The sequence below is a fragment of the Heterocephalus glaber genome, unplaced genomic scaffold (assembly GCF_053883595.1).
Source record: "Heterocephalus glaber isolate CG9 unplaced genomic scaffold, H.glaber_assembly_v1.0 deba00001236, whole genome shotgun sequence".
Classification (NCBI taxonomy): domain Eukaryota; kingdom Metazoa; phylum Chordata; class Mammalia; order Rodentia; family Bathyergidae; genus Heterocephalus; species Heterocephalus glaber.
The window spans coordinates 250,925-278,330 of NW_028258223.1; the positions used below are offsets into that span (position 1 = coordinate 250,925).

The 27,406-nt window shown below is 45.4% G+C and overlaps 1 protein-coding gene across 11 annotated transcripts in view; it reads left to right on the forward strand.

Moving 5' to 3' along the window:
• The first annotated feature begins 6,474 nt into the window (after positions 1–6,474).
• The window catches only part of Btnl9 (butyrophilin like 9), a 39,239-nt gene continuing 18,307 nt past the window's right edge, over positions 6,475–27,406 (forward strand). For 2 of the 11 annotated variants that reach the window (XM_087210966.1, XM_087210965.1), the window contains exons 1-5: positions 6,482–6,866; positions 11,529–11,663; positions 13,060–13,404; positions 15,450–15,731; positions 27,229–27,345. In XM_087210966.1, coding sequence (XP_087067092.1) covers positions 11,552–11,663; positions 13,060–13,404; positions 15,450–15,731; positions 27,229–27,345 — 856 coding nt within the window. In that variant the 5' untranslated portion in view covers positions 6,482–6,866; positions 11,529–11,551. Of the gene's footprint in view, positions 6,867–8,005; positions 8,138–11,526; positions 11,664–11,749; positions 12,524–13,059; positions 13,405–15,449; positions 15,732–27,228; positions 27,346–27,406 lie in introns of those variants that run through there. The other 9 variants (XM_087210959.1, XM_087210964.1, XM_087210967.1 and 6 more) reach the window with 9 other exon arrangements.

Consider the following 27,406-nt stretch of genomic DNA (forward strand, 5'->3'; position numbering starts at 1 on the left):
CTATCACTCACCACTAGCCAAGTAGCTCCATGGTTAGTGGGTACAGAAGGCTCTTGCTTGTACACATTGCTAATTCAGAAAGAACAAAGAAAGCAGGCATGAATGTTATCCTGACCAAAGTGGTGCCACCCACACCCTGGGTGAGCTGTCTGTCCCATTACCCATACCCAAAACCATGGTAAATCAGTTAGTGGACTAATCCATTACTACACACCCTTAATCCTAGTATCACACCCTTAATCCACATTCACACACACTAGATCCAGTCACCTCTGAAAATCCCCACCTATGACCACATGAGGCTTTGGGCGTTCATCAGCCATAACAAATGACTCAACGCTGGGACAGCAGGCTAGTTGTGCAGTAGGAATGGAGCTAAGTAAATCACTCCCTTCCACCCATTTAAATTTAAAACATCCTAGGGCCATTCCTCCTTTCATTGTCCTAAGAGAGATAGAAAATAACATAACAAAAACTCAGAAGATGCCTCATGCTCTAGGCAACAGCACATGCTTCAAATCTACTAGCCAGACTTTCACTCACCTTCACCCTACTCAAACCTTATATTTTACCTTTGCTCACCTTCACCCCTGTCCTTACAAGTTCGAGGCCAGCCTGGAGTGCATAGTGTAAGGCCAGCCTGAACTAAGTAACAAGAGAACGTCTTTAAAAAAATAAGTAAATAAGTAACCTTCTTTGATTTAGTCATTGGTAAAGAGATCTGAACATCAGGATCTAAGTGGCGCATAAGATGTAGACTCTGAAGATGAGGGAAACATTATTTTATAAACTCAGGAGAAGAGGTGACTCCCCACTGCCATGCCCAAGGACAGGACATAGCCCCCCACCCCCAGCTTGTTCCGGGTCACACACAGCAGGAAACTGCCACCCATGGGAAAAGCCATTACAGACAAATTTGACACAGGCAGGAAAGTTATTATGTCCCAGCCCTCACTGGTCCAAGGAGCACAGACCACCCTATCTTTGCCTCCAGACTCCTAGAGGCAACAAATCCTCTGACTAACACCTTGCAACCACCTAACAACTTCTTCTCTATTTAAGACTATGTTCTCCCCCCATTCTACACTGGTTCCTGCTTGGAGTCAGCCCGCTTGTTTGTGCTTGAGTGCATTAAACAGCTTTGTTTGTTCACCCAAGGCAAACCCAGGTGGTTTCTCTGCTCTCCATGTCTCCACTACTCCCACCCTGGGCCCACCTCTATATTCACTTTTGTTTTTAAGTGTAGCACTAGCAATCAGACACAGGACCTCCTGAATGCTAGGCAAGTGCTCAACAACTGAGCTATACCACTCGCCCCCATGGCCACAATTTCACCTTACATTTTCCTTAACAAAAGAGGATTTATTGGGCTGGTGATTAGGTGAGTGGCACCATGCCTACCTCAAAAGCAAAAGATCCTTAGTTTGACCCCGGTAAAACACACACACACACACACACACACACACAAACACACACACACGAGAATTTATTTATCTGCTTGTAACTCTAGCATTAATTTTCATCCCACCTTCTCTAGTACTTCATGCCATGTGTGAGAATGGCCTTTGTGTCGAGGAAGGAGATTCTCCTTTCACCAGGCTTGGTCTGAGAGGTCCCACCTTACAAGCTCACTGACTCCCATCACAGAAAAGAATTTTCAGAGTGAATTAATGAAACAGGGATTATTCTACAAAACACATCTGAGAGTGGGTTGTGAATGCTCAAACAAAAATGAGGGACATTAATAAGGTGGAATGGGGTGTATTGAGGGGTGTCTTCAAGATGGGTGATCTAGATGTGTATCCTCACTTTCTGTCAGGTAATAGTACAAGCCAGCTCTATGTGTTTGAAGTTGAGATTTGCTGCCTTCCAAAACTGCTCTTTCCTTGGGGTGGAAGAAACACAATTTACAGGTAAAAACCACAGGTCTCAGCCCAGATTCACAGGCTATTATTAAAGTATTATAGAAAGCTAAGTTAGGTCAAAATACTATACGCAGTCAGACAGGGCTAAGAGCACAAAGGGATCAGTACAGAAGATAAAAGCACATTACAGCAATGGCTTCAGGTGCATTCATTGAAGGCCAGGCCTTAAGATAAAGACAGAATGCCTACATACATCCTCAAGGGATAGGCAATATACTATGATTAATATTACCTGTTCCAATAAGTCTAGATAAGCATCAGTCACCTGGGTGAGTGACCAGGACCTGCTGGACTCTTCTTTTCCAAAACACGTCCTTGTTCTTTCCCTGTACACCTGCTACATGGCTTGCTTCCCCTTTGAATCAAAATTACCTTAGTGGCTATACTTTGCTGTTGTTGTTTTTTGGTCCTGGGGTTCTAATTTAGGACCTTGCACTTGTGAGGCAAGAGGTGGCACCACTGAGCTAAATCCCCCGCCAAGTGGCTATACTTTTAATCCTATTGGTTGATCATAGTTTTGTCCCACGTTATACCTACCTTGTGATTTTTGTACCCCCTTGTGATTCTTCTCTATAAAACTTCCTTTGAGAAATGGGCTCACTGGCAACCCATTTTCCAGATCCCCTGCTCTCTCTCTCAGGAGCTACCTTTCTCAATAAATACTTCCTTCTCTTAACCTCCATTGTTCTTCAGAATTCATTGCTTAATTTTGGGAACACAAACTTGGCATATCGGACATTTAACAGGTTGAGAGTTATATTATTTCTCCTATATCATTTGGAGGTCCTGTATCAAAAGGACTATTAGGATTTTTTTTGCATTATCAATTATTCATTTTAATCATTGGTACATTTTAGGTGTACAATATAATGACATTCATCATGGGAAATTTGTACCTTTACATGGTCTCTCTTGGTTCTTACTTTTCACCCTTGCCCAGCCCTCCCTGCAACCCCTCCAGTCCTCCCTATTTACAAAGACTTTGTTTCCACTTTTCCATTTTCTGATATTAATTCCATTCCCTTCTTTCCTTTCCCCTACCCCTCCCACTTTACCTTCCCCTTTCCCCCTTTTCTTCCCATTTCATACTATCCATTATACCTTTTAGTCTTTATTTACCCTTTCAGTTTTTCACACTAGAGAAACTATTCCATATTTACACATGTGTGTCCTATTTATTTCACTTGAGTATCGCCTCAATGTGCATCCACTTAGCTATAAATGTCTCTAATTTCTCATTCTTTATGGCTGAGTAGTACTACATCTTATAAAAAAAAACACATTTTCTTTATCCAGTCTTCAGTTGATGGGCATCTGGGCTACTTCCAAGCTTTAGCTATTACAAGCTGTGCTGCTATGAACATGGGTGCACATATGTCACTGTGGTATGATTCTTTTAATTCTTTGGGGAAGATCCCCAGCAAGGGAATAGCTGGGTCAAGTGGGACTTCCAGTCCTAGTTCTTTGAGGTATCTCCATACTGATTTCCACAGTGGTTGCACCAGTCTACACTCCCACCAGCAGTGGAGCAGGATTCCTCTTTCCCCACAGCCCTGCCAGCATTTGTTATTGGTTGATTTCATGATAGCAGCCATTCTTTCTGGGATGAGGTGGAATCTCAGCGTTGTTTTCATTTGCATCTCTCGAATGACCAGTGATGTTGAACATTTTTGCATGTATTTATTTGCTATTTCTACTTCTTTGTCTGAGAAATGTCTGTTCATTTCAGATGCCCATTTTTGGATTGGGTCATTAAATGTGGGAGGTCTGATCTTTTTAAGTTCTTCATAGATTCGAGATAGTAGGCCTTTGTCTGAGAGACAGCAGGTGAAGATATTTTCCCACATTTTGAATTGTCTCTTCACACTGCTGGTGGTTTCTCTTGCTGTACAGAAGCTTTTTAATAAGAAGAGATCCCACTTATTGATTGTTTGGGCTAGTTCACGGGCAACTGAGGTTTTATTCATAAAATCTTTTCCTACACCAATGTCTTCAAGAGTTCTATCTAAGTTCTGTTCCAGCTGGATCAGCATTTCTATTTCAATATTTATATCTTTAATCCATTTCAATTTTAGTTTAGTGCATGGCAAGAAATATAGGTCTAGTTTTAATTTTTGCCAAGTTGAATCCCAAGTTTTCCGGCACCATTTATTAAAGAGGCTATTTTAGGAATTTTTTTGAGTGAGTTTCCGAGAAGGGAAAAACTTGAGTAACTTTTGTGTTTTTAGGCTGCAGGAATTTTTTTTTCCTTAATTTCTGAATCTCCATTTCCTCGCCTCCTTTCTATGTAGTGTTCACTTCTTCTGTCTCTCGCTCCCTCACCACCAGTATTTTCTGTGATGACAACACCATGAAGGCTGGTACACACTAACAAAAACTGGCCTAAATGACTGTTTAATGAGGCAGATTCTCCACTATCACCACACATGAGAGTCCTGCCCTCCCTTTCTCGGTTATAGCTGGCCAGGATTCCTGTGGTTGGGCTCTTTTTGGAAACTGACTGGCCTTTAGGCATTTCCTGAAGCCTTGGAATGGGAGGTGTCCATAGGCAATTGGTGAGCAGCACACTGTGGGGGGCTGTTTCCTGCTGACCATGCACCCTGATGTGCAGGTAGTGGCTAGGTCTGGGAGTCACAATAACAGACTCTGCACCTTAATCTCCTTGCATTCCTACTTCTAATCTCACCTCTTTCCAGGCAATTAAAAGTTTAGGATGAAGTTTTCCCATTAGCCCCTTTCTACAACTGCAATCTTTCTTCTCCATCCTGAATCACTTCAGGTCCTTTGAAATCCCAAATGACTCGTGGGTGCCCACTGAACAATACTCTTCTGCAATTTAGTCTCATCTCTTTTTGTTCAACCTTCCTTTCTAACCCCAAGTTTTGTGAACTTGCACTGGCAGACTCAGAAAATTAAATATGAATGTGTTCTTTTATATGAGAAACTTAAACTATAAATGAATAAAATAAAGGACAGTTGATAGGAAATAAGGTGATAAACTTTTGGAGATGGAGAAGGGGATGGAGGAGGAAAGAGAGAGGGGGTAATAGGATTATAAATGTTCAAGATATGCTATATGCATGTATCAATTTCCCAAAATGAACCCCACTATTCTGTATTGCTACCAGGCATCAATTAAAAGATGTTTAAAGAAACAACAGAAAACTTGACCCAGCAAGTCCACGGCCTTTGCTCTTCTCCACACATGTGAATCACTTCCCTCCACTCAGAATGTCTTTGCCCTCTCCTTTCCCTGTCAGTGCTCTTTATTCAGTGATTACCACTCCTATCTTCTCATTAGTAACCAGTACTGCAAAATGGAACTCTAAAAGTGAGGGGGGTTTCCCCCTTTAGAAAAAAGTGACTTCCCGAGGCCTAGAGCATGAACAGCTTCCCCCACCTCTCTTCAGCAGAGGAATAAATAAAATATTCAGATACTGATGCCAGGAAGCCTAGAGCCCAGTTTCTTTTTCCACAGTTTGCTGAAGTTGGCTAAAAGTGACAAAGAAGTGTGAAGCTCTGCATTATCATTCTGCCCTCCCCTGCCCTCTGTTCACTGTAAAAGACCCTTGCCCACCTGCACATGGGGAGATGGTGATTTGAAGCAAAGAGGCTCCTCTGTGTCTTCTGAATAAGGCAGCTTCAAATACATCCTTTCCCCTTTTACCAGAATATATAGCCTCTTTGATTTGGTAAACAGCAAGCTGATGAACCTGAACACAAGAGCTTAAGAGGGCAATATAAGGAAAAGTTCAAAAGACATCTTCCCATGAGTTCTGACCTTTCCCCACATTGTTTCAGCCTTATAAAAATATCAATAACCCTAGTTACATGGCCTGACCTAAGTCTTGTTTATGAGACAGACCATTACAGACCAAGAGGCACTTCACTTCAGAAGAACAGGGACCCTTACACAAATACAGAATGGACCAGTGACCACAGATTAAGATACCTGCCCTAATCCCAGAATAGTTTCCAGCTTCCTCATTCTCTGCTACCCCATTTAAATCCCATACCTGAGAGTTGCTGCTCAGGAATTTTGGAGCCAGAGCTGGTGGCCCCTTTCAGGTCTTTATCGTAAATAAACTGTCCTTGCTGCAAGTTTTTGTCTCTCTTATCTTTATTTTTTACAGCCAGTAACATATTTAGCCCCTTCACCTGTTGTAATGACATCTTTGTGCAAGCAGAAGCCCAAATTCCTGCCTCACCTACTTGCCTTTATATACACAGTCACCTTCAAGTCTGGCTGGCTCTTGCTTCCACCTGTTCACTCACATCCCTGGCACCTGCATAGCATTCTCTCAAAATGTCAGTTATTTCTGGAAGTTCTGGGAGGCAGGGGATCCCACACATGCTTGAGCTGCCCTGTGCCACAGCTCTGACTTGTGTCCTAGGGACAAAATAATTGTGATGTGCAGACAGGGCTGGAGTTTGGTCCACTCCCTTTCTTTGACACTAGTACCAAAGTTGCAGCAGAGCCCATCTCAGTGAGGTGGAGTATTGCCTCCCCAAAAGCCCAGCTTGACCTGTCTAGAGATCCTGAGGAGCTAGCCAGAGCACTCTCTCCACTCCGAGCCTCTTCAGTTTATAGTCTACTCTGCAAAGCTCTCAGATACCTTTGCCCTCCTTCTGAGACCCTCAAGGGACATTTTCCAAGGGAATTTAATTTGTAATTTTCCTCACAAGACAGGATGTGACGGAGACTTCCTCGTTTTGTTCTGTCTATCTTGGTGTTTATAGCAAAGAGCAGAGCCAACAGCTGGAAGGTGGGAAATAATTCTGTCAGAAATGAACTGTTTCCCTGAACTTAGCTGCCAGACCATGTCTAACAATCTTAGCATCAAGGACTAAGATACTTCACAATAATCATTACCATTTTGCACAGGAGGTGAGATCATCTGGACTCATCTGTTTTTTGGACCTTTTAATGCTACATGAAAGGTACGTGGCTTATCCTCAACACTTGGCTAAGCCTCCCTGTTTCAGAAATGGAGAGCAGGAAATGGTGGTGGGAAGAGCTTTTCAGTGTGGCTAAGAGGAGATTCCCTTAGGCAGACCCTGTCCATGCTGCAGGTTTCTGAGGTGTCCCATTTCCCTCTCAAATGAGGTCCTTTTCTTTCTCCCCTCCCTCCCCCCTTTTTCCTTTCCCTCTCCCTCCTTCTTCCTCTCCCTTCTTCTCCCTTTCCCCCTCCTCCTCTTCTCCTCCTCCTCCTGCTCCTCCTCCTCCCCCTGCTCCTCTGTCTTCTTGTTTCCTCCTCTCCTTCTGGTACTGCAAATTGAACCCAGGGCCTCTACATCCCCATTTATGTATGTATGTATGTATTTGATTTTGTGACAAGGTCTCAAAATTTTAAGTTACTCATGCTTGGCTTGAACTTGTGATCCTCCCACCTCAGCTTGGTTGTGCCACCACACCCAGTCAAGCTTTCTTCCCAAGGTGATTCAATTCCCTTAGAGACCAAGAGAATGAAAATCCTCTCATGAATCTACTGAAAGCAAAACAATGCATACCTGTAGGAAAGAACTAGTGAGTGCTGGGGACAAAGCATTGCAGTAGGTGCTGGAGAGGTGAAGCACGAGAGAATATAAAGCCTCATCTATCCTGGGGGCTTTTGGCACAGAATATGAGAATAGAAGAGAGGCAAGACACACCACTGACACAGTTTGCAAAAGCAGCAAAGCAAAACAAAATATAAAGAGACTCAAGAGTGGAGGGACTGGAAGTTGAAAGAACAACGCTTGTGGTGTTGAGGAATTAGAGACCAAGGGAAAGCAAGAATAGGGCTAGAAGCAAGGATAGTGAGAGGGAAAGGAGAGAAGAAAGAGGAGAAGGAAGGAGAGGACTGGCTTTGCATGGGTGGAGGGTGGCAGAATTTCCTCAGCACCAGTGAGCAGGAGCCCTCATCCCTTTTATCTCCAGCTTGGAGCAGCCCAAAGGCTCCTAAGATAGTAAAGAGAATGCACCCCACCAGCACAGCTTAGCTCAGTCTGAGGCCCCTTCCTGGCCATTTTCCCTTCACTTGGTTCTCTGTCTTCCCCAAATAGCCAACATGTCCATCCTCTTCTATTCCTTCCCTCAGCAAGACCTTGTCACGAGGACCAGAATCTAAAATCCATTTCAGCCATGGTGCACAGAGATGAAATTGGAAAATATTCCTTTCCAGAATTGCATGCACTTCAGTCAGGATCAGAGACTGACACTGCAGAGTGAGGTCAGAAAGGGCAGGCTTCGGGCAGCAGGTGGGGCGAGGGTGTTGTTTCAGCCTGGGGAAGTGCTGCTGGGGCCCTCTGACAACCCGACCCTGACTTCCCTTCCAGAAGCTGTCAGACCACTTTCCTCCCAAGGAAAGGCTTTCAAGGCCATGTCTTTGGGCATCAAACAAAGGGACACAGCACAGGTGCCTCCGGTCTATGCAGATATTTTTGATAAAATCTTAGGGAGCCTCTGGTTTGTTTTATCGGATAGTGGTGATATAGCAGATAAAATATGAAAACTTTATATCTCCCAATCTGTTAAATGTCTGATACTCCAATTGCGTGTTCTCTAAAATCACAGAATGAATTCTTGGAAAAACAGTAGAAAAATATTTATTGAGAAGGTAGCCTCTGAGAGGCAGGAGGGGACCAGAATGAGTAGCCGGAGATCCCACTATAAAGTTTTAGAGAGCACAACCGTGTGAGTAAAATGTGGGTTCAAGCTATAATCAACCAATACGTTTACAAGTATAGTTGCTTGGGTAATCGTGATCCAACGGGGAAGCAAGTCATGTAGCAAAAGTACGTGGAAAGAACAAAGAACTTCTCAGGCAGGGGATGGATCACCCACTGAGGCGACTGATGCCTATCTGGATTTTACTAGACCAGGTGTTATCGTTTATCTCATCCCTTAGGGAAGTATGCAGGGCTGGTTCTTTTATGGATATCTTGAGGCTTGGCCTCCAACTGATGTGTATCTGGCCCAGTTGAAGTGTGTTTTCACCTTTTGTCCTGACTCTCTCCAGGGCTCAGCCCTGTCTGACTGCCTATTGTATTTCTATCTAACTTAGCTGTCTATAATAATGGGATTTTAAACTTTGCATTCACTGGTTGGTTGGTTTTTGTGGCTGATACCTTATGACTCCATCTCTTCTGTAATGCATGGTGAGATGGCTGCTCAGGGTGAGTACTGCAATTTGTGGCTTGGAGGTTCCTAAGGGCAGTCGTGGTTTCAGGCTGCAGATGTGACCAAAGGGTGTCCCCAGACCTGACGTACAAAGTAGTTGGCAAGAATCTGTGTTGAAAGAAATATAGAACAAGGTTCTGGAAGCAGACAGCTCAGGAGGTGAAACTCTCACTTTGCCAGCCACACTAGCTGTGTGTGGAGGGGCAAGGCCCTCAGCCTCTGTTCCTGTTTCCTTATTTGTAATTTGGATTTATTAGCAATATAGTAATAACATTTGTGGTATGGGTAAATGCTTGGTAGGTAGGAAGTGCTTGATTTGAGTTAGTTTGTGTTAATGTGACATATGTACCTGTGTGTGTGCACATCTGTATGTATAATCTCTTCCACAGCCTCTGTGGTGGAAATCATATGGGTGTATCACAACAGAGAGCTGAGGTTCCTCCAGCTAGTCCACAATTCTTGAACACACTGCCTGAGCCCCTTAGCCCCCTGAGGTATGTAGCCTCCCTGACTAAGGTAATTAGAGCAAGTGCTTATTCTGTGAAGCTGCCCTGACCCTAGCTCTGGAGTCTGTCTAATGCCCCATCACCTCTTCGTAGGAGAACCCATGTCATGTCACCACCTGATACAAGCCTTGATTCTCTCCTTAGAATCTAGCCCAACATAAGGGATCCCTATGCAGTCTAGGACCCTACTGCTTTGTAAGGTATTAGCTGGATGCTAATATGCCTCTCATGGGTCTGCCCTCATGCAACCCTAATCTATGTCTAGTGTCCAGACAAAAGACAAAAGCACAAAAGGGAAGAAGGGACTAAGGAGGAGGAGGAGAAAACATAAAAACCAGTATATATGCTGCTCCCTCCCTTCCAGTTTCAAAGCCTGTCACAGACACATTCCTGCCATAAGCCACACAGGGGAAGAGGTCAGACTGTCCAACCAGAGCCTTGATCCCTGCCCAAGACCTCTGTTGATGCCACTTATTGAGTGAATAATGATTTCCATGACTTCCAGCCATCAAAACAGCCAGGTCCCTGCAGAGTGGACTCTGATCTCTTCCTTTGAGGAATCCATCTGATGCGTAAATGCAGTCACCTCAATTTGCTCCTCTACTTTCCCCCACACCCCAACTTACCTAGCCCACTTACCTCTCAGGCCATTGCTCTCCTTCCCATTGTATTCCTGTTAGCCAGAGTCTTTCCCAACTCAGAGAGCCCTTCTAATATCCCCCTCTCACAGCTCTGATTGTTGCATGACCCCATGGCTTCTAAATTCCTTATCAGTGACATTGCAGACAGTATGGCTAGGGCTCTGCTGCCACAGGACACAAGAACTTGTGCCACACCAAGGGTTTGCAGCAGGAAAACCAAGCAGAGGGGAAGATGGTGGCAGAATGCAGAAGAGGAAACCACGGGGAGTGGAGAATAGAAACACACTGTAGACCTTCTCCTGTGTGATGGAGTGAAGGAGAAAGAGGTGTCGTTGGAAGATGGAGAATAGATATGTGAAAGGTAGAGGGAAAAGGAGGTGCTAACTTTTATTTAAAGAGCATCTAGCCAAAGCTGTGGGAGGCTTAACAACCTTCCAACTTGGCATTGATTTCTTCCATTGTTAAGCAAACAGGCTAAAGTTCATTCAGTTACAAAATTTGCCTAAAATCTCACAACTTAAATGGATGGGAAATACAGAGAGTCTTGTATGAATCCAAGTACTTGTAAGCCACACCATGTTTGCTGGCCACCAGACTGTGAGATATTACCACAGGACCCAAGGGGACATTAGTTAGAGAGGAGAATACTTATATGGGCTGCAGCTGAGTGTCCAAGGATGGGGAAATTGTGGCCAGATAGGATGACTCCATCATTGGGGCTGCTACAAACACAGGAAAGTGGCCAGCTCACCCACTTGGAAGCAACACCTAAGGCCACAGGCCTGAATAAATGGTGTCCCAGAAGGCTGCTGGAGTTGGCAGACAGCCACCAGGCACACACTTCATTTTGGAAGCAGCAGAACTATTTGTTCCTCTCTTTTGTGAACATGATGTTCTAGGTCAAAAGAGAAGTGAGAGCAAGTTTGGATCAGTAGTGGTGAGAAAGAAATTTTGCAGAAATTTATTTTTGTTTGGAGAATGTCCCTAACTCCGGAGGTGGGTGGTGCTGAGCCATGACAATGTATGGCTCTATTGCTGGATCTAAACAATGTGCAGCTCAGAGGCCCCTTTCTCTGGGGCCTTCCAGCCCCATCCACCTGCAGCTTCATCAGTTTGAATAAGGCCAATGAGGCTATTAAGAGTGCTGCCTGGTAAAATTAGAAGCAGCTCACAGCATAAAAGGAGGCAGGTCCTGGGACTGCTGTAAGGAACTCAAGAATCAGAAAAACTTATCAAGACTTGATGGGGTGCGTTCAGATGCCCTGTCATCCATCATCTCTTTGTCCCCTTCCAGGTGGCTCTCACTGCTGACAAGAGATGGCAAACTTCTTAGTATCCATGGAATTTTTGAAGCGAGTACCTTTACCCAGCAGTCTCTTGATCCTCACCCAACTTCTCCTCTTCCTTCAGCTTGGGAAGGCGGACTCAGGTAGTGCATCTTACCTCAATCATCTGCAGCCCAGTCATTCAGGACTGAGCATCCCTCCTACCATGTGCCCCTTACTCCATAAAGGCTGAGATATGATGACACTGGACTGTGCCTTGCTAGTTGCTAAAATTCACAGATTTCCATCCCAGTGGTTAAAAAGCCACTGCTGTGAGCCTATGCAGTCTGTTCTGCTCATCCATCATTTTGCCAGTCCTAGCACACTTCCCAGGACCTTGAAGTCCACAGGCATAACAGAGAGCATAATAGGAGGGTTCCAGGAAACTTCTTAGTCTGTGTTTGCATTGAACCAGCTGGTAAATATTTAAATGTGACGTTTATGCAGAGCTTTGCAAGATTAACATTCTCTAGGAAGACAACTGGTGGAGGATAATCTGAAGCAGAGTGTATCCAGGGAGACAGCCAGACACCAGATGTGTGGGAAAGACAGCTGGAGAGACCTGGGAAAGGAAGATAGTAAGAAAGTGTTGAGGATTCACCTAGTGGGCAACAAGTTGTCTCAAATGGCACAAAGAAAGACAGCTCCATGATCTGTAGGCAAAGTGAAGGGACCTATGGTGGCTGAACTGTGGGAGGAGATTTTAGGTGAAGCTGAAAAGAAGGAAACAGACTATTTTGGAGAGAGCAGAAGGACCACACGAAGACACCATGGAAGGAGAGAATGACCAAATGAGGGATCAAGATCAATCAGAATTTGGTTGGCCTTTACCTATGAAAACCCAGGAAGCAAGGAGCATATACATTATTTTATATATTTTTCTTGCTTTTATAGAATGTGTATATATGTATCATCTTAAAAATTGGAGGGCCGAGATTTAGCTCAGTGGCACAGTGTCTGCCTGGTGAGTATGAAGTCCTGAGTTCAATCCCCGGTACCAGAATAAAAAAATTGGAAAAGCAAAGAAAGAAAAATAAGAAAACACCTATCCCCATCATGCAGAAATGCCCACCATCAACAATTTGGTGTCTCTCCTATTAGATCTCTTTCTCAGGGCATCTATACAAATACGTAATTTTTACTCAATTACATCGTGTACATTTTATTTTTGAGATTTAGTCTTTTTGGTTCATTATTACATTTAATTTATTTCCTTGACCATAACTTTCCACAAAATAACTCGTGCACTCTGGTTGATTCAAACCAATAACCAGTCTAGGACCACAGACTGTCCACTGGCCATCATGTCCCATGTGTATTTTAACCTGTTTTTCATGGTAGCTTTTTGTTCAAGAAACCAGGCCTGTTTTCCTTGTAGAGTGTGTTATCTTCATCATTTGAATGCCTTATTGTAGACTTCTGACCTGGAAAAGGGTATGATAAAAAATTGTATTTGAAAAGAGATTGATTGTGGCTGTGGTTCTGGCTTTGTCATCCTAGAGGTCAAAGTGGTAGGGCCTGGGGAGTCCATGCTGGCCCTCGTTGGGGAAGAGGTGGAGTTCTCATGCCACTTGTCTCAGTACATGGATGTGGAGCACATGGAAATCCTCTGGTTCCGGGGCCAGACCTCAGATGTGGTGCATCTGTACCAGGATGGGCAGGAGCTCTTCGGAGGGCAGATGGTGCAGTTCCAGAACAGGACCAAACTCCTTACAGACGAGATGGCCATTGGGAGTGTGATCCTGCAGCTCCACAATGTGGTGCCCTCTGACCAGGGTCCATATGGGTGTAGCTTCCTCTCCAGCAGCTTCTCTGGAGAAGCCATCTGGGAGCTGGAGGTAGCAGGTAGGTCAAGGAAAAGGATCAGTTTCCTAAGAGCTGCTTTTCTCAGGTAGATATAGAATCATGGGAAATATCCCTAATTTTAAATAAGGTTGTTAAAAAATGAAAGGATTAGTCCATCTGCAAAAGAACAAAACAGTTCACACACACACACACACAAATACACTGTAACTCTTCAACATGAAGATGATAATTACTAATTATAATGAGAGAAAGGCAAATTACATCTACATCAAACTGTAAATTTTTACCTTTCAAACTGGAGGAAATTCAAAAGTTCCATGATACTCTTTCGGTGGCTCTTGGGAAAGTGGTTTTCACCTATCTGGCTGGTGGATTTCAGTCAGGAAGCTCCAGACCATGGAGCCTAACAGGATTCTCTGTCTACCTTCCTTAGATACAACAATCCCACCTCCAGAAATTTACCTTGAAGATACATCTCTGTAGCTTCCATTATGTATCAGTCTAATCTGTGTAGTGTTACTTCTAATTCCAAAAGAGTGGAAATTGTCCATGCATAGGAGCTCCATACGGTCCAGCCACATAATGAGTGTTGGAAATAAGCCCCCAGACTCAAATTGTTGGTACACTTAGACATCAAGAAATCTCAACAAGGCATTTTATTTCTGCAGAAGGTGCAAGCCTGAGGTAGCAGAAGCACAGGACAGAGGAGGGTTGCCCCTTTTATCCCTGATGCAGGAGAAGCAGCTGACTTTTAAATTCATTGGCTGAATTCAAAGTCTATCATGGCTGACTAACTCAAGTGGTGCAAGGTAGGGTGGGGTGGGGGTTGGTGTATTGCTGAGTCAATGAGAGAGAGGGCATGAGGTGTGGACAGTTCCTGGTTCTTTATCTTGAAAACCAGCTGTGTTCTGAAAAAGGTGCATAGTCATCATCTCTTGCAGCTCAGGATATCAACGAGGTTGGGGTGGATGTGGATGGTGAGTAGATAGATGGTCCTGTCATTTAAACCCCAAATGGAGTTGCTTTGATAGAAAAGACAAAGCCTGTTTCTTACATGGGTGATCCGTACTCTGTAGCTAGAAAAGTGAAAAGTAGTTCAATGAATAGCTGTGGAGTGATTCCTAAGATGTATTACAGAAAGAACAAAATCAAGATGCATAAGAGATTTGGTAATGTTTTGAATTTTTGTATGCAGGAAAAAACAAACATTGAAAAGAACAACAAGTGAGAATATATTAGAAACTAATGAAATTGGTGACTTAAGGATGAGGGGAGATAGTAGAATAAAAAAGGATGGAGAGAGGCTAGGGATATACATTTTATATAGCATTGACTCTTTTTTTTTTTTTGAACCTAGGGCCTTCACATTCATCTATATTCCTAGGCCTTTTTTGTTTTTTAATTTTTTGAGACAAGGCCTTGTTAAGTCACTAAGTTGTCCTGGGTGGGATTGAACTTGGGATCCTTTTGCCTCAGCCTCCCAGAATGCTGTGATTATAGGGATGTGCTACCACACTTGGCTCATGATTGAAAATGAGATCATATTAATGTTTTGCATATACAAAACATATGACTGGGGATGTAGCTCAGTGGTAGAGTACTTTGCAAAGGCCTAGGTTCAAAGAGAGAGAGCGAGAGCAAGAGAGAAAGAGAGAGAGAGAGAATTCTCTTCATGAGAATGGGGGAGGCAAAGAATATATAAAATGCAAGAATTTGAGCTTTAGTGAGAATCAAGAAAGAGAGGCAACCTATTGAATTTGGAGTGAGATAATTCTTTCCAGGGAACTGTCCCTTGCATAATATAACTAAATGCCAGTAGTCTTCTTCCACCAAATACCTTCCTCTCCGAATTTCCAAATGTCCCCACAAGGTAATATGGCACTGTTCTATCAATACATGCCACTGCAATCTAGACAGTCATTTGATGTTGATGAGGAGGGCACTGTAAGTCCACACATACGTTATGCACAGTTGCATTTCCTGGTGTCTTATGATGACTGCAAATGGTGAACAGTATGTTGTAGACTTCATGTACAATTTCTGGGAAGGAGTCTGCTCTTTCTCACTGTTTTTACATTTCCCAGGGCTGGGTTCAGACCCTCATATCTCCCTTGAGGGCTTCAAGGAAGGAGGCATTCAGCTGAGATGTAGCTCCAGTGGCTGGTACCCAAAGCCCCAGGCTCTGTGGAGAGGCCATCAGGGACAGTGCTTGCCTCCAGAGACTGAAGCCATCGTCCAGGATGTGCAGGGCCTGTTCCATCTGGAAACATCTGTGGTTGTCCAAGGGAGAGCCCACAGGAATGTGTCCTGCTCCATCCAGAACCCCCTGCTGATCCAGAAGAAAGAGTTTGTGGTCCAGATAGCAGGTCAGTTGGATGCTCACTCACCCTTGCATTCTTTAGCATCGAGTTCTTCATGTACCTTGACCCAAAGGTAGTCTATAAGGACACAGTGGTACTGAGGCCTGTCTGAGTAAGAGGTGAGTTGGCCTTGATACCTGAAAAGTCAGCAACTTGGACATCAGGAACTCATTGTGAGTGCAGCTGACTATCTAAACAGTAAGTAGGCAAGGCCTCAGGGTCATCATTTCTGTGCAAAAGGCCATGCAGCAGAACCCATAAACTACTGGTCAGAGAGCATTAGTAGAGGTACATATTCCTAATTTCATCCTTCAGTAATTTAAGGAACACCTACAACATGCCCCGAACTCTTACCCTCATTTTCCCATTCTTGTGGGGAAGGCAGATAACAATGTAAGTAAATCACATCATAAATCAGAAGATGGAAGATGCTAAAAAATTAAGGAAGGGGGGCAGAAGTGGTGGTGGGGTCTCTCTATGAACTGTAAAAACATAACTTGGGGAAGTTGATGTTTAGGCAATGAATTGAAATTTAGGTCATTATTTAGTTTCAAAATCTTACATGAGGGCCAAGGATTTTAGCTCAGGGGCACAGCACCTGCCTGGCAATGCCTGGCAAGCATGAGGTCCTGAGTTCGATGTCTGGTACAAAAAAAAAAAAGAAATCCTATGAAAGCCAGGTGTGGTAGCACACACCTGTAATCCCAGCACTCTGGAAGCTGAGGCAGAAGGATCACTGTGAGCTGGAGGCCAGCCTGAAGTATGTAGTGAGTTCAAGGCCAGTCTGAACTACAAAGTGAAACCCTGTCTCAAATAAACACACAAAAGTCTTTTCAGACACCTACTGAAGGGTTTAATAGTGCTGGTTCTAATTGTTTTAAGTTTCTTCTTTCTCCCTTCCTCTCTTTCTCTCTCTTTCTTCCTCCCTTCCCTTCTCCTTCCTTCCTTCCTTCTTTCCTTCCTTCCTTCCTTCCTTTCTTTCTTTCTTTCTTTCTTTCTTTCTCTCTTTCTTGTTTTTTCCAGTACTGGGGATTGAACCCAGGGCCTTCATACTGAGCTACATCCTTGGCCTGTTGTGCCCAGATTGTGAAGTCCCAGAGACCACCAGGAGGCCGTTTCCGATGTAAGCACACAAGGGTCGTTTATTCAAGCTTAAGCAGGGACTCTCAACTGTCACCGACACAGCGGATCGAGATTGAGAGCCCTGAGTCCCTAACTAGCAGGGTTTTTATTGAGAATACAACAAGCTTTGGTTATTAGTAGCCAGGTGATTGGTTAATACTCAATACATATGAAGTGTAGGGTTTTGGTTGGCTAGGCTTTGGGGGTCGAAGGGGATTACGTATTGGTTTTTGTGAGGGAGAAAAGGGGCAAAGATTAACGGCCGGTTGTCACATACTGATCGTTAGCAGACCCACTAATGGCCGCATCTATCTTGTGTGGACAGTCAGCTCATTAACTGCTTATCCTACAGATAGTGTGCCTGGAACGCTCTCTCCCCGGGTACACAGGTGGCTGGGTAATAAACTCAGGAATTTCAAGTGGTGAATTCCTAGTTTAAGCACAAATTTGAGAGAACAAAGGAGACGGCTCCAAAATGGAGTCATTTTGGTCCCACATTCCCCCCTTCTCATGATGCTATAGAGGGCCAATCATGGGCCTCTGGGGGTTAATTCTATCAAGTCGGTAGGAATTGGCTGGTATTGGGACCTGAGCACCATTAACTGAACAGCATTAATTTGTTTTTTGATGAACGAAACTAGTCTATTGAGTATACAAGGTCTAAAGGTCAACAGTAGTAACACGATAAGCAAGGGGCCTAGCAGGGTAGAGATTAGGGTAGTTAGCCAAGGGGAAGAATTAAACCAAGATTCGAACCAGGTTTGAGATAGTTCTCTTTTTCGCTTACGTTTGGCAATGCCCTCCCTAACTTTAGCCATGGACTCTTTGACCACTCCTGAATGATCTACATAGAAGCAACATTTTTCACCTAAGGCAACGCAGAGTCCTCCCTGTAGAAGGGGGTGTCTCGTAATATTGCCCTGCGAATTACATGGTTGTAACCCGGTGTTTGTGAGTCGACCGGGGGGAGGGTACACCCCTTTTTTGTTTCCCCACATTCAGGCCTTCCCCGTGACTCTAGGCTCCAGTGTCCGATATCCCAGCTGCCAGTGGCTAGCCGACAGAGATCAAACTCTAGAGCAGGCCACCAGGTTAATGGTGGGCTCACTTTGGACGAGCTGTTAATAATGTCACCTGTGGCGGTATTGATGATCATCCAGGTTAAATTTAGGGGAGCATGTGGGTTTTGTCTTCTTAAAATCGGTGTCAAAAGTACAGTTACCACAATCATGACCGTCGACGACGCAGCTTGAGTTTGAGGGGATTGTCTTGGTCTTTGGACACCTGCCATGATGGAACGAAGTCCTCTAGGACAGCGTGAGGATCTGCAGGGCGAACGTGGGTGTAGTGCACTCACGAGGCAATCCCGTCGACCTTGAGAGCGGTGGGCGTGGTCAGGACTGTGACGTAGGGTCCTTTTCAACGGGGCTCAAGGTCCTTTTGTTGGTGTCTCCGGACGAAGACCCAGTCTCCTGGTCGATAGCGATGGGGCTCGGGAGGCGGTCCAGTTTGATATAAGGCTTCTAATTTAGGCCAGATATCCTTGTGCACACTTTGGAGGCTTTTTAAAGAAAGTAACAACTTTTGGTCATCAAATTCAACAAGCACATTTGATTGAAGGTTGGGAATAATGGGAGGGGGAATTTCAAACATGATTTTAAAGGGAGTTAATCCCATCTTATAGGGTGAATTGCGTACCCTATAGAGGGCGAAGGGAAGGAGAGTCACCCAGTCACCGCCAGTCTCTAAGGTTAATTTAGTTAAGGTCTCTTTTAATGTTCTATTCATCCTCTCTACCTGTCCTGAACTTTGGGGTCTGTATGTACAATGTAATTTCCAATCCGTCTCCAATATCTGTGCTAGGGTTTGACTCACCTTGGAAATAAAGGCGGGCCCATTATCTGATCCTAGCATTACTGGAAAACCATACCTTGGCAGGATGTCTTCTAGCAGTTTCTTAGTCACACTTCACGCTGTTTCATGTTTGGTAGGAAACGCTTCTGTCCATCCTGAAAAAGTGTCTACAAAAACTAACAAGTATTTATAACCATACCTTTCAGGTTTTACCTTGGTGAAGTCCAATTCCCAATAGGCTCCAGGTCGGCTTCCCCTCAGCCTATTTCCTGGGTTGGCCCTATTGTGGGTGGCATTTGTCAACTGACAGGCTTTGCAGGTAGCAACAATGTGTTCAATTTTAGAGTTAGCATCACGGATCTTAATTTCAGCATGTCTCAGGAGATCTTGCATTTTTTGAGTGCCCATGTGGGTGGTCCGGTGCATCTTGGAGAGAACTTGTTTTTTCAGCGCTTTAGGCAAGATGACTTTACAATCAGAAGATTTCCACCACCCGTTGAGGCACTGAGGCATAGGTAATTGTTTTATCTAATTTAAATCTTCTTCAGTGTACTGGGGTTTTTCTGGTAGGGCTGCACTTCCCGGATCGGGCAGCTGAGTGGCCAGTGTCAGATTAATCTTTAAGGCTATTTCTCGGGCTGTCTGGTCAGCTAAATTATTTTCTCTGGCAATTGGAGTGTCGCCTTTTTGGTGTCCTGGGCAATGGATAATGGCTAATTTTTTAGGTAGCCAGAGGGCTGTTAAGAGGGCAAGGATCTCCTCTTTGTTTTTAATAGTCTTTTCTTCAGCTGTCAGGAGTCCCCTTTCTTTGTAGATGGCCCCATGGACGTGTGCAGTGGCAAAGGCATACCGGCTATCTGTGTATATATTTAACTTTTGGCCCCGTCCTAGAGTCAATGTCTTGGTCAGAGCTATGAGCTCCGCCCGTTGTGCTGAGGTCCCGGTGGGCAATGGTTCTGCCCAAATGACCTCAGTCTCTGTCACCACTGCTGTTCCTGCATACCTGCGGCCATCACGAACAAAGCTGTTCCCATCAGTGTACCAGGTATCATCTGCATCTGGCCATGGTTGGTCACTCAGATCTGCTCGAATTCCATGTACCTGGGCTAGGATGTCTGTGCAGTTGTGAAGCGGAGCCTCCAAGTTCGGGTCTGGCAACAGTGTGGCTGGGTTTAAAGCAGCCGGGGCCTGAAAGACAACTCGGGTTGGATTTAGGAGTAAGCTCTGGTAGTGGGTCAGGCGAGCATTACTGAGCCATCGATCCGGAGGCTGTTTTAGGACTCCCTCAATAGCGTGAGGGGTGGTCACGCACAGTTCTTGGCCTAATGTCAACTTGTCAGCATCTTTGACCATTAGAGCCACTGCTGCAATCATTTTTAGACACGGGGGCCATCCTGATGCAACTGGATCAAGTCTTTTTGATAGGTATGCCACTGGGCGGCGCCATGGCCCTAGATGCTGGACCAGGACGCCCTTAGCGACTCCTTTGTTTTCATCAATGTAAAGGTGGAATGGCTTAGTAATATCAGGCAAGCCCAAGGCTGGTGCCGTCAGCAAGGCTGTTTTAATTTGATCGAAAGATTTTTGTAGCTTTTCTGTCCATTGAAAAGCCTGATTGTCTTTGGTTGCCTCGTAAAGGGGCCTTGTGAGCTCTGCAAACCCTGGTATCCATAGGCGGCAGAAGCCCGCCGATCCCAAGAACTCTCTGACTTTCCGAGGAGAATCTGGTGTGGGTATCTTAAGAACTGTCTCTTTTCTAGCATCCGACAGCCATCTCTGCCCTTCCCTAAGCATGTACCCCAAGTAGCTTACCTCGGGTTTGCAGATCTGGGCCTTTTTGGCGGACGCCCGGTACCCCAGTTCTCCTATGACTATCAAGAGTCTCTTGGTTCCACTTAGGCAGTCTTCCCGCGTTTCAGCTGCTATGAGGAGGTCATCTACATATTGTAACAGAGTTAGTTGGGGGTTCTGGAGGCGAAACTCACCCAGGTCTTCATGTAGGGCCTCGTCGAAGATGGTGGGAGAGTTTTTGAATCCTTGGGGTAATCGGGTCCATGTCAGCTGTCCGTTGAGGCCTTGTTCTGGGTCACTCCATTCAAATGTAAAGATGTGTTGGCTTTTGGGTGCTAGCGGAAGGCTAAAAAAAGCATCTTTGAGATCCAAGACTGTGTACCATCGATGGCTCAGGGGAAGTGAACTCAAAAGGGTGTATGGATTAGGCACTGTGGGGTGGATGTCCATAACCCTCTTGTTCACTTCCCGGAGATCCTGCACTGGCCGATAGTCATTAGAATGAGGTTTTCGCACTGGCAACAAGGGGGTGTTCCAGGCTGATTGACAAGGCCTAAGAATCCCCTGAGCAAGCAACCTCCTGATGTGTGGAGTTATTCCCTTCTGGGCCTCTAGGGGCATAGGATATTGGCGAACTTGTACAGGATCTGCCCCAGGTTTTATTTCTACAAACACTGGTGCTCTGTGTGCAGCTAACCCCATGCCTCCAGTCTCTGCCCATGCTTGTGGGAACATGATGAGCCATTGTTCCATGTCAGGATCAGGAGGGGCCCTCTTCTGATGTAGCAGATATTTATCTTCTAGGTTTATGGTTAGTACCTGAATGGGCCTTCCCTCTTGATTAAGGACTTTTGTGCCCCCGGGTTGGAAATGAATTTGAGCCCCTAATTTAGTCAGTAAGTCTCTTCCCAATAAGGGGTAGGGGCAGTCTGGTATAATCATAAATGAGTGGGTTACTTGGCCCACTCCCAAGTCTACTGTTCTTTGGGTTGTCCATGAATACTTTTTCATGCCTGTAGCTCCTTGAACCCAGGAGGTCTTATCAGAAACATGGCCACATGGTTTAAGTAGGACCGAATGTTGAGCCCCTGTATCCACTAGGAACTCGATAGGTCTCCCCTCCACTTTTAGGGTTACCCTGGGCTCGGGGAGGGGTGCCGAACCCCGTCCCCCCTAATCATTTAATTCATCCATAGCCAGGATAGGGGCCTTGGGGCGTCCTTCCTGTTGTTTCTTTTTGGGACAGTCTCTGGCCCAGTGTCCATACTCTTTGCAACGAGCACATTGATTTTTTCCCAACTGGGGGCGCTCTCTACGTCTCTCTTTGTTTTTTCCTTCCACCGCAATCTTTCTTAGTCTACGTTCACGTTCCTTCTGTTCTCCCGCAGTGGCAGCCAGAAGGATCCGAGCTAAGTTTCGGGTCTGGCGGTCATCAGCTTTTTCTCGTTTCTCCTCTGTGGTTTCTCTATTGTTATACACTCTCTCTGCCACTGCCACCAAGTCCTGAATACTCTTTTCTCCTAACCTATCTACTTTCTGTAACTTTCTCTTAATGTCTGGCGCCGCCTGGTTGACAAAATGTATTATTACAGCTGCCTTTGTCTCAATTGCTTCTGGGTCCATAGGAGTGTACCTACGAAAAGCCTCCTGAATTCTTTCTAGGAAAGCAGCAGGGCTTTCATCTAACTTTTGTTGTACATCTCCTACCTTAGCCAAGTTTGTAGGCTTCCTCGCTGCTGCTTTCAGACCTTTTAATAGAGCCTGGCGATAGACCCGAAGCCTCTCCTTACCTTCTGCCGTGTTGAAGTCCCAGTTGGGTCGGAACAGAGGAAAAGAAGTGTTGATAGTGTCAGCATTGGTGGTGGGTTGACCATTGTCACCAGGAACCAATTTCCTGGCCTCATTCTGGATCCTCTCTCGTTCCTCAGTGGTGAACAGGACCTGCAGAAGCTATTGACAGTCATCCCAAGTGGGCTGATGGGTAAACAAAACAGTTTCTAACAGGTTAATCAAATCTCTAGGGTTATCAGAGAAATTGGCATGTTGTCGGCGCCAATTATAAAGATCACTTGTAGCAAAGGGCCAGTAATGGTGAGGCTGGTTCCCATGCTCATCAGGGGGCCCTATCGCTCGCAGCGGACAAACAGTAGAGTCTGCTGGTCCTGCCGGCGAGGCGGCGCGCCGGTGACGAGTATTTTGGGCGGGACCATTACGGTTGCCAGCACCCGGGGCGGGCTCTTCCTCCCTAGCCCCGGCTGGGACTGGGTCATTTCTTTCAGCCTGCTGTTGTGGAAGAGAGGGGAGAGAGTAAGGGGGAGGGAAAATAAGATCTTCTTCGGTCCCTCCCTGGAGGACAGGGTAGAGTGGCGCGGTCGGCTTGGTTTCGGTCTGCTTCTCGTCATCGCGCCCTCTAGGAGTCTTCTTACTGGCTGTCAGGATTAACTCTGGCTGCTGTTGCTGTGAAGGCAAAAAAGGCTTAACCCACGGGGGTGGGTTAAAGATCAGAAATTTCCAAATGGCAATGTAGGGTACCTGGTCGGGATGAAGGATGGCTTTACGAACTCTGCGTATAATTTGCAAATCAAAAGTTCCCTCGGGGGGCCATCCTACCCCAAGGGTGGGCCACTCCGAGCTACAGAGGGTGATGAACTTAGCCTTTTTAATTTTTAAACTTAGGTTACGAGCGCTCTCCCTAACTTCCTTGAAATGATCTTTCATGAGGGAAAGAGGGGTAGTCACAGTCTGTCCCATCGTCTCAGTCCAAGTCAGTACAACACACAGACAAACACAACAGAAAAACACGCGAGACAAAATCGTCCTCCGCCTGATCGGAGGCAATGCAAATGGGACGACGGCCTCCTGCCGTGCCGCGGGAGCGACCCGCACCGTCCCTCCAGGAGTCTCACTGACTCGTACTCTTGGGGCACTCCGTCCCCACCAGCGGAATCCGGAACGTCTTCCAGGATCCCGGGTCGGCGGCCCTTGCAGCGCGTCCGCCTAGACCGTCTGCCGACCTTCCCAGATAGGCCCAGACTTTACAAACACAAAAAACACTCACCAGCCGGCGTTGACCCTCCGGTACGGGAGTCCTGAAGGTCTTGGGATCCCGGACGAGCCCCCAAATGTTGTGCCCAGATTGTGAAGTCCCAGAGACCACCAGGAGGCCGTTTCCGATGTAAGCACACAAGGGTCGTTTATTCAAGCTTAAGCAGGGACTCTCAACTGTCACCGACACAGCGGATCGAGATTGAGAGCCCTGAGTCCCTAACTAGCAGGGTTTTTATTGAGAATACAACAAGCTTTGGTTATTAGTAGCCAGGTGATTGGTTAATACTCAATACATATGAAGTGTAGGGTTTTGGTTGGCTAGGCTTTGGGGGTCGAAGGGGATTACGTATTGGTTTTTGTGAGGGAGAAAAGGGGCAAAGATTAACGGCCGGTTGTCACATACTGATCGTTAGCAGACCCACTAATGGCCGCATCTATCTTGTGTGGACAGTCAGCTCATTAACTGCTTATCCTACAGATAGTGTGCCTGGAACGCTCTCTCCCCGGGTACACAGGTGGTTGGGTAATAAACTCAGGAATTTCAAGTGGTGAATTCCTAGTTTAAGCACAAATTTGAGAGAACAAAGGAGACGGCTCCAAAATGGAGTCATTTTGGTCCCACAGGCCCTTTGTTTTGTTTTGTTTTTAAATTTGGAGACAGGATTGCCTTAGGTCATTAAATTGCCTGGGCTGGGCTCTAACTAGCAAACTTCCTGCCTCAGCTTTGTGCTGGGATTACGGGTATGCAGTACCACACCCAGATAATTGTTTAAAATTTTGAGGGTAAACCCAAGCTATTGCCCACTTTTCACATCAGTCCAAATCAATAGTTATATTATTATAAACAGAAAGAAATCTCTTTTTTTTTTGTATTGGGGATTGAACTCAGGACCTTGAACGTGCCAGGCAGATGCAGTGCTGCTGAGCTACATCCACAGCCCCCAAATCTCTTCTTTTGATATAAACAGGCAGAAACAACTCACTGCATACATCTCAAGATAAATAACTTGTCCTCAAGTAGGAGGACTTGGCAGCATCGTATGTTAGAACTCACTTTAATTTCCGCAATGAGCCAGGTGTGGTTGCGCCTGTTTGTAGTCCCAGATACTTAGGGGCCAAGGCAAGAGAATCTCTTGAACCCTTAAGTTTGAGGCTAGCCTGGTCAATGCAGCAAGTCTCTATCAATCAATAAAGCCCCCTGGTACATGGAGTAGCTATCTTTGATAATAGTCTTTATCCCAAGGAGAGATAAGAGACCTCTTACCTTATTTCTGCAGGCAAGCACTTAAATTAAACTCCCAGGAAACACAGATCTTGATGTCTTTTCCTTGATGTTTGCATATCAAAGACAAGGCCCTTAAAAAAAAGATGAGTCCTGTTTTGTGAAGCTAGAAAGAGGTTTGTTTAGCTTTTTAGAAGATTTACATACATCTTAGAGGAATAAAGAATTTACAAATTGCCTAAAGGAAATGTTCTAAGAGAAGGGAAGGACTCTGCATCATGGGATTGAGGTTTTGTTTTGTCTTGTTTTTTTTTTTTTTAGACTTGTATCTAAATGTTTGTTGTCTATATTTATTATTAAATTTTCAGATATAATTTTAGATTTGTATATATTTGTATGTATTCAGCTCTTTACAAATGGTGTGAGTCACATGGATATCTGGTAGAGGGAACAAATGTAGAAGAGGAGGGGCTGGAACAGAAGGATAAAGTTGAGAGCAGCAGGTCAGGGAGGCAGCAACTCTGAAGCCTAAAGTTTTTGCTTTTTTTTTTTTTCTTTTCTTGTACTGGGAATTGAACCCAGGGGAGTTCTACCACTGAGCTACATGCCCAGCCATTTCTACTTTTTCTTTTGAGACAGGTCTTACTAAGTTGCTAAACTATGTAGGCTGGGCTTGAACTTCCCAGTTTCCTGCCTCAGCCTCCCTCAGTGCTGATTAAGCCAGATTTAGAGCCCTTGGTCTTAACCCCTACCCCTGTGCTTTGAAAACCATCAATGGTGAGGTACTGATCCATTGTGACCCAATACCTTTGTACAATACAACAAAAATACACTTCTAGAAAAGTAAAATGTAAAAGTAAAAGACCACAGATGCTAAGCAGACTAAGCCAGATAGAAAAGAATAAATTTGGAATGATTCTGTGATGGGAAAAATGGCTCCCAACCTGTTAGATGTTAGATGTTCCAAGTTCGAGGTCTTACAACATTGAGGAATAAAGTCCCTAAGGGAGTCTATGTGAGTTTATTCGAAAGAAGAAGAATAGCTCCTTGGGGTCCCAAATGGGTGGCTGCTGAGGCTCTTTGTCATGGTAATTTACACAGCAAAATCACAACATGGTACAGTGTGGGTCAAACTACAATCAACCTATAGGATTACAAATATAGTAGCTTAGCTAATATTGATCCAGTAGGGAAGTGGGGCATGTAGCAAGGGTACTTGGCCAGCAGGATTCATCATTAATGTTATCTTATCTGTAACTCTTAGTCCTAGAGAGAACAAAGGCATCCCTGGAAAAGGAGGGAGGATGGGTTCAGACGTTCTGGCCCCCACCTATGGGTCTGATGCCTATCTGTGCTCACTGACCAGGTGATGCTAATCACAATACAATCTCAAGCTGTTGTTTATCTCTAGGGAGGCCTGAGGGCCTGGCTACTGCATCTCCAACTCGTAACCTGGCTCTTTTCGGACTCACCTCCAGCCACAGTCTTGGTGTGTCTGGTCTTCCGCACTGACTCCATCAGGGGCTTGATCCTTCTCTGACTGCCTATTAATTTCTACCTAATTTATCTATCTATAATAATTCGACTTGTGAGAAGTACCCAGAATGGTCAAATTTATTACAGACATAAAGTAAGATAGTGGTTGTGTTTAAAGGGTTTAAAGTTTCAGTTTTGGAAGATGAATCAATCCTGGTGATCAGTGGCAGTGATAGTCACACAGACTGTGAATGTACTTATGTGTCACTAAAGCATACACCAAAAAATGGTTAAGATGAGGGCTGGGTAACAGGCACTCTGGAAGTCTGAGGAGGCAGGAAGATCTCAAGTTCAAGCCCAGCATGGGAGGAGGAGGAGAAGAAGGAGAAAAAGAAAACAGGTCTGTGGGTATAGCTCAATGGTACATGCCTCATTTGGGTGAGAATCTGGGTTTGATACTCAGCACAGAAGAAAAGTCTAAAATGACAGGCTTTTTGTTTTTATTTTCTGGTTTTGTTTAGTTCATTAAAAAGTGATAAGATGTATTTTAAAAATACCTCTGAAGTAGAAGAACCATTTTTGTTTTTGGAACCAGGATTTCAGTCTGTAGTTCAGACTGGCCTTGAACTCTCAGGGTCCCTTCTACCTCACCCCGCGGAGTGCAGGCCCCACCCTTGGCGGAAAAGCACCATTTTAAAAAAAGAAAAAGAAGAAAGAAAAGATTCCGTAGAAGAAAACGATTAAATTGCCGCAGGAGTTCCCGAAGAGTCCCTGCGTTTTCCTCCATCTTCACCTCTGGCCACCTGCCTGCCAGAGAGCAGCTCTCCGATTCGCCGGCTTGCTGAGAGCGGAGGCCCGGCAGCGGTCTGCGAGCACAGGACCGCGCAGCCTGTCCCTCTGCGCCCACCAAGGGCCGGGGAGGCGGGGTCACCACCCAAGGCGCGGCCCGTGGGGTCTGGAGCCTCATCTGGGTTTCTTGGTGTTTTCCAGATGAGTTCTTTCCCGGAGCGTCCCCTTGGAGGAGCGCGTTCCTGGGGACCCTGGCGGCCGCGCTGCTGCTGCTGCTCTTCCTGGCGGCCTTGGCGCGTCTGCAGCGGCGGCACAGAGGTGAGCGGCTGGGCCGGGGGCGGCGGGGCCGGGGCCGGGGCCGGGGCCGGAGGTCTGCTTA